Consider the following 7,416-nt stretch of genomic DNA (forward strand, 5'->3'; position numbering starts at 1 on the left):
GGCCGGGCTGTGCCCCCATGTCCCTGTGCCCCTGTGTCCCTGCCCCACAGCTCCGCAGTGCCAGGGCCCTGCCAGCCTGGGGACCCCTCCGGAGGGTGATGGGATGGTGCAGGTTTGGGGATGCTCTGACTTCTGCAGGGGTTGGCTGCCACTCTGGCTTGGTTGGACCCCTTCCTCCCCCTCCTTGCCAGGAGGTGCTGGCTCTGTGCTTCCTCGACCTCAGCCCCCTAAGTTTCCCCCGGTGCCACCACATCTGCTATGTCTGCCCAAGGACTCGGTGCCCATGAGGCTGCCCATCACCTTCTCACACCACATAGTAGGGCAGGAAGGGCTGTAGCAGCATCAGGTCCCCCAGCCCTTTTACCATCCCCATCAGGGTGGGACGGGCGGTTCCTGGCTCTGCTCTTCCCCTCTTCAAAGCCACCTCTGCTCCATTACTTCATTTCCGTACGTTTTATTTGTGAAGACAAAAAGCCAAAGAACAAACACAGCCATTGAAAAAACCATGTACATCCAGAGACTGAAATAACTTACACTATTTACAAGAACACATTGAGGTATAAAATATATGTACACGCCTCGTCCTCTGACAAACCCAGACCGCTGGGCTGGGCTGCATGACCCAGCAGAGAAAAAAAAGCCTTCCCAAGAGTTGGCATCTAGAAAACAGCTTGGAGCAAGAGAAGGCACCTGCTATTTGTGATACTTGTGCAGTGGGCAAGGGTGACAGAGCAGGTGAAGTGATGCTGCAGCTCCCCAAGCTCTGCTGTAGGGCTAGACTGGAGGGTCCTGGATGGTCCTGGGACGTGGGCGATGCGGGTCAGTGGGCAGGTACCAGGACAGAGCTGTTGTGGACGAGGAGACAAACCCCCAGGGCAGGAGAAAGGTGCACGGCTGTGCTTTTTGGGGGTAAGGCCCAGGAGGTCAGGCCAGGGCCTGGGGGGACAGGTTGTGCTGGGCTCCCTCCCAATTACAGTTGAGTAGCACATGGAGGGACCAAAGTCCCCTTCCCTCCCCAGGAGGGCTCAAGGGCTGATGGAGGGGTGCAGGCTGCAGGACAGAGTGAAGCTCCTCACTGAAAACCCAGTGGGAGCCCCATGCTCTGCAGGGATCATACCGGGACACCGTCCAGCATGAGACAGAGTAAAGACTGGGATGGGGGCACTGGGAGAGCACCCCGAGAAGCAGGCACTGGTTCTGCAGCACCAAGGCAGGAGGCAGCATCTGAGACTCCAAAGCAGCTGTGCTCGGAGGTACTGGGGAGGAAAAACGTACCTGGGGGGGACAGGACATTAGTGCTTCACCTCCTTGCAGCTGGCCAGACCCAGAGGTGTGGTACCAGCCCAGCCTTTTGTGCCACAAGAGCTGTGGGTGCCCGGGCAGGGCGGTGCTCAGGCTCCCTGGGTGGGCTCACAGTGGTTTGGGGGCTCTGTGCTTTTGGGCTTCTGAGTCATCTCCACCCCTTGTGTGCAGAGCTCTGCTCTGGGTCAGCACTACACCCTCAGCAGAGGCTGGAGCTGGCCCTGTGTGCTGGAGGGAGAAGACCCATGGATCAAGTCAGGGCCCAGGGACAAAAGCATCACCCAGGCATCTGAGGAATGGAAGGACCTCCCTGGACTGCAGGCATCACCACACCCTTGGCACAAACCAAGGCACCCAAGGGTGAAGCTAAACGAGGTGTATGGCACAAAGGCAGCTCCAAACTGCCCCTGCAACGGAGGGGTTGGCAGAGGGGCTTGGAGACCACGAGAAGGGATGTAAGCTGTGCAGCAGTGCAAGGCTTGAGCCCCAGGGGAGCCCACCAGCACAGTGCAAAAGGATGGGAAGAGCTCGGCTGCTTCCTCCAGCGGGCAAACAGCCCCCACCACCACCCCCAGCCCCACCTCCACCTTGGTTGTCCAAGCCCACGGCCCCAGTCTGAGCTCTGAAGGATTAGAGTCCAAGGGGCCACCTTTGCTAGATCATCTCTGTGATGAGACCTTGTGCTTTCGTGTTGGGGGGAACCTGCCTCTCCGAAACTGACAGTGCTGCTCAGAGCTGTGAGCCCCTTCCCGAAGCGCTCTGTGCCGGGGAGCGGGGTACAGCTCTATGCCGGCTCCCCAGCCCCAAGCAGGGGGAGATCTGGGGGCTCCAGGGTTACCCTGGTTTTTGTTCAGTGCCTGGGACGGCATCTAGATTCAACTATGTTTTGGGGGTGAAAAATCAAACATCACACATGAGACTCAGCTTCTCTCACAGACCATCCCCACCCAGGACCGAGGCTTTTACAGCACTGGTTCCCTGCTGCTCCAGGCTGCCACCAAATTCCAGCAGGCTCTGGAAAATGGGGACTAGGACCAGCCCATTCCAGTGATGTGCTTTGCATGAACAATTCCCAGACAAAAAGGCCTTCAGTACATCCACAGAGACCATCTGGGTGAGCAGGGGCAGGAACACAGCCTGAGCTGGGCCTTTCCGAGTTCCCTTTCTATCCTTTAAAGGGACAAGAGGGATGACTTCCAGGCTGCAAATCAACCCAATAACTTAACGGCAACAACGCCAAGCCTCAGCCCAGGCATCCTACCAGCAATGGGACGAAAATCTCAGTGTTGTGACCCAGCTGGGGGATCCCACTGCAAAGGGGAGAGCTGGGAGACCAGGGATGAGCAGGACACTGGCCCTGTGGCACTGCCCAGGAGGAGGCAGGGAGGGGGACACGAGGGGCGGCTCAGCCATGCAGCGAGGTGGGGGTGAGGCCATGTGTCCCCAGAATGAATTCAAGTGTCAAAACTATAAGAATAACAACAATTAAGAGAAGAAAAAACAAAAACCACAAATCCCCCCCACCCCCCATCCCCAAAATGAAACCCAATGACAACAGCACCCAGTTTGCACCATGAGGTAGCTAAACCATATCAACACCCAAGAAACGCTCTCCTATGTGGGAAATACTGACCCACACAGATACTAAGATGTACACACATGCACACACAGACCTATGGGATCACCGTCACCCCTGGCTTCAAAGACCCGCCCTCTCCAGACGCTGGCTGCTGTGCCCAGTACTTGCAGGCTGCAAAAGCCTTGAAGGCCCGTCAACGTACTACTGGATGTAGCAGCAAGATGGATGCTCCGCATCAGTCAGGATTGGCCACTCAGCCCTGGGAAATTAAGCAGGTACTTGCAGCCTACACACAGGAAAAAACTGGTTCTGAAAGGCAGGACAGGTCTGACCCCAGGACCACAAGAGCAGGTCCCTCCACCAATGTCAGCAGGGAGCAGCTGGAGGTTTCAGGTCAGGCACTGGCAGATCTTGGTGTAGACATTGATGCACGTGGTGCACCTACCTACAGACAAACATGCCCACCCTCCAGCAAAGGTTAAACCAGCTGAGGAATGAGCAGGGAAACCCTCTCCAAGACAGACCTGGAGGGTGACAGCTCCTCCATCTCCCAACATCTGTGTGTTACTCTGGTGGTTGCGGTGCCCTGTGCATTTTTGTCTGCCCCATCCACTCCCACAGGGCGCACAGCCCAGAGCTGCTGGCACTGGCACCACTTCACCAGCTGTGGCAGGAGGGCTCCTTGCTCAACACAGCCGCTGGGCTGGGCAGGGCTCTGCCACAATCACGAGGGCCGATCACTGTCCTGGGCAGGGTCACACCCACACATGCCATCACAGACTCCACCAACACAAGGCAGCAGGATGGTTTCCCCCCACCCCCAAAAGGCAAAATATCCCCATCAAATCAATAGAGATGCTCCTGCCTTTCAGGATGTGGAGGAATTCCCATGCTCCACCTGGAATGGTTTGAAAGAGGGTCGGTGGCAAATGACCTGGGGCTGGTCTGTGAGTCACCATGGCTGGACAAAGCAGAGGGAAAATGGTCTGTGCTTTATGGGGCAGGTCATGGAGCCCCTGTCCTCTGATATCCCAGTTCAGAGCTGGTGGGATCACATGGAGAAATCCTTAAATTTGAGTTCAAATGCTGCTTCTTCTGCGACAGCGAGAAAGTGAGAGCACGTGAGGCAGAAGCACCACTCCTGGGGTCTCCTCAGCCATCCCACAACAAGCCCTGCCTGGTCCAGGGCAGGTTGAAGCAGGGGATGGTCCAATGAGCCACAGGAGAGATGAAGGAAAGTTCCAGTGTGAGACCAGGGCCTTGCCAGCCCATTACACAGGAGAGAGGGAGGAGGGAGCCTGAGGAAGCCATGTCCTGGGGGACACACTCCTGGATGGAACCCCCAGTCTTTCATGGAGGTTGGATTGTGCAAAATCATCCATTGCAGGATTGTCCTTCAAGTGTAGGGTGAATAGGGGAACTTGTGTGAGACCAGTGTGTGCAACCCCTTCCTCACCCCACTCCTGGCACAGTCAACTCCATCCTGCCCCAACCTCTGGGGCCTCGCTGGGCCTCCTCCACGGGGGCTGACAGTCCAAACCTGAGCTACCTCCTCCCCAGCAGAAGGCTGAGAGCAGAGCCTGGAGGAAGGAGTTAGAGCTTCCAGTCATGGCAAAACAAGATGGGCCACAGGGGTGGGGGTGACAAATCCAGCCTTGGCTTCTTTGCCCTGTAACTTCTATTCTTGCTTCATTTCTCCATCTCAAGGGGGTTAACATGCTGCAGGAACCCATCACAAAACCCCTGCTGAGGGCCAAGGTGCCAAGAGTAGGGCTAAGCAGCCCTTCCTGTCCCCACGCAGAGTAGGGTGGGCATATGGGGAAAAGCCCAAGAACTGTGGGTCAACTGAGTTTACAACTGGGGTTTGGAGAATGTTGAAGGGAACTGTGGAGGGTTTATCTGGAAGTTGCCCGACGGAGATCTTCCAAGGCTTGCCGTGCCTCCACGGCTGGGACATGGCAAAGGAGCTCAGGGGTGCACACCTCCAATCACTGGGGACAGGTAGACAAAGGATAGGGAATGATAGGACTACCTGGAAATCCTTCTGCAGATCCCCACAGCAGAGAGGCTGTCCCACAAGTAATGTCTCCAAAGAAGCAGCCACTCTATGCTGTGGTCCCGGCCAGCAGACACCAAATGTCCTCATCGCCATGGAGTAGAGAAAGACTCCTGCAGGAACCAGCCCCGGAGCCAGCAGGGACAGAAGCAGCACGTCATGGTGGAGGCCCCATGAGCCCATGGTGGTACAAGGGAATTGGGTGACCTTCAGAAGACCCAAGAGGTGTTGAAGTAGAGTGGGTGAGAAAAGAGACAAAACATTTCCTGATCACTGGAAAACCATCAAGAAACCTCAGCAGGAGGGAAGGTGGAGCAGAGAGTGCCCCATGGAGCTGCCTCCTCACAGGAGCTGGCAGCACTCAAAGTACCAGATGGGACATCGTCCACCCCGTTGGGTCAGGCACAAAGAAATCCCTATCCCTGGGCTGAGCTCCTGTAGGTGACAGAGTCTGGAGAGCAAGGCAGAGGTACCCCGACCTTCACCCTCCTGTCATGTCTTCCAGTCTTTTTGCAGTTCCTAGTTCAACCCCGCAGGTAACCTCCTCCCACTCCAGAGCTTCACTGTCAGGTCACTGAGGAACAAAGGTGAGAGGGATAATATGACCCAAGGGTTCCTGCAGGAGCCCTGCAGACGCATTGCAGAGAAGCACTGCGAGGAGAAAGGCTCCCTACCCCCAGCCCAGGGCAGCATGCAGCCCACAAGACTTCCAGGCTCTTTTCTCCTAGCAGGAGGTTGTCCAATCCGTTTTGGAGAGCAGGCAGGCCCAATGGGGCTCAGCCTCCAGCTCACCCCACTGGCAGCAACTGGGCACAAAGGGAAATGGTGACCTCTAGGGCTGACCCCCACAACAGGACTCCTGCACCCCTTGAATGAGCTCTGACTAGGTCAAAGCGGTGACACTGCAGGGAACTACTGTGCTTCGTCTCCCCAGGGCATGGGCTGCTTTGGGGATGGCTGCTGGCTCCCACCCCACCATCCATGCAAGCCACAGCTTCCATGGAGCTGCCACAGTAGATGTGGGCACTCGGCAAGAAAAAAAAAAACAACAAAAAAACAACAAGCCAAAACAATGTGGGGGACAAAGGGGCAATTAACTTCTAGCCAAGATTTATCAAGTGGGGAAAAACGCAAAATAGTTTCATACCGTGAAGAAGCAGCTCAGACCAGAGAGACAGAACGAGAGAGAGAGAGAGGGGGTGGGGGGGAGCAAAAGCAACAGAGAGAAAGACAGGGAGAAAGAGATGGAGAGAAAGAAAAAAGGGAAGACAAGACAGAAGAAGAATGCATGAGCAAGAGAGTCAGAAAGAGCAGGAGGGTCAAGGCAGACTAGTAGCACGGCCCTTTATGGCAAGGACGCGTCGTGGAAGGCAAGGGGTGAGCCCAGGCACGTAATTCCATAACTTTACCCGGCAGTCACTGTGGCACAGATGGGAGGTGGGGAGGAGGAGAAATAGAGACAGAGAAAAAGGAAGGGAGGACATGGTCGAAAAGAGGATATCAGAGTCTTGCTGCCAAAGAGCTCCCCGAGAGCAGCAGAGGATGCCCAGCCCCGGGGGAGAGGGGTCCCTGCGCAAGGGATAACCCGGGGTCATCACTGCAACATGGGCAGGGGACGGCCAGGGGAACAGCTCTTGGCACTGCAGCGGGCAGGCTGTGTCACGGGGCAGGCTAGGGTCAGCAACATGAGATGAAGGGGTGGAGGGACTAGAAAGCTGTGAGACTCCCCCCTTCCCTCCCTCCCTGCTCCCTGTCTGCTCAGCGCAAACCCACCCAGGCCTGGGGGTGACAGTTCAACCCAGGGGTCTCCCACCTCCCAGGGGTTCTGGGGAGCAGAAAGCCCAGGGCTCACCTGGAGGCAGTGAAGATGTGCTTTGAGTTGGTGCAGATGGCATTGATGGGGCTGTCGTGCCCTTTGATCTCCCCAACTGGGGTGAAGGTGTCCACATTCCAGACTTTGATCATGCCTCCTCGGCAGGCGCTCAGCACCATAGGGCGGCCGGGGATGAAGGCCAGGGCACAGACCCAGTCTTTGTGGGCATTGGGGATTTGCTATAGGTACAAGCACAGAGCAGAGATCATGACCAACCTCATCTGCAGTACCTCCAGCAGCCTCATGCACGCAACTTGGGAGGCTCAGATCCTCACTGTCACCCTGGGGCTGATCTGGCCCATGCGGCTAGTGATACAAAGTTAGGAGGCCAAGGGGATGGATTCACAAGTCAGGGCTTGGTCTGCCCCCTGGGTAGATGACAACAATCCTGTCTCCAGAGAGGAACACACCACCTGACACTGGAATTGATGCTGCAGCCTGTGTACCAGGGGCAGCTTGCAATCCCAAGAGCCCTACAGCACAAACTTACGGGGGACAGAGCCACCTGGCACATGCACTGCCAGATCCCAGGAACGGGAGTGCCCTCCCTGGTTAGCTCAGTGCAGGACACTGGCACCAGGTCCCTGAACAAAGGTCCCCCTTAAG

The 7,416-nt window shown here is 56.5% G+C and overlaps 1 protein-coding gene across 1 annotated transcript in view; it reads right to left on the reverse strand.

Moving 5' to 3' along the window:
• Positions 1–5,456: 5,456 nt before the first annotated feature.
• The window catches only part of KIF21B (kinesin family member 21B), a gene marked incomplete at its 5' end in the record, with an annotated part of 21,124 nt that continues 19,164 nt past the window's right edge, over positions 5,457–7,416 (reverse strand). The window contains 2 exons of the mRNA XM_010172370.1: positions 5,457–5,511; positions 6,790–6,989. Of these exons, the coding sequence (XP_010170672.1) occupies positions 5,457–5,511; positions 6,790–6,989 (255 nt within the window). The remainder of the gene's footprint in view (positions 5,512–6,789; positions 6,990–7,416) is intronic.

This window comes from Antrostomus carolinensis, unplaced genomic scaffold, assembly GCF_000700745.2.
Source record: "Antrostomus carolinensis isolate BGI_N321 unplaced genomic scaffold, ASM70074v2 scaffold43117, whole genome shotgun sequence".
NCBI classification, from domain to species: domain Eukaryota; kingdom Metazoa; phylum Chordata; class Aves; order Caprimulgiformes; family Caprimulgidae; genus Antrostomus; species Antrostomus carolinensis.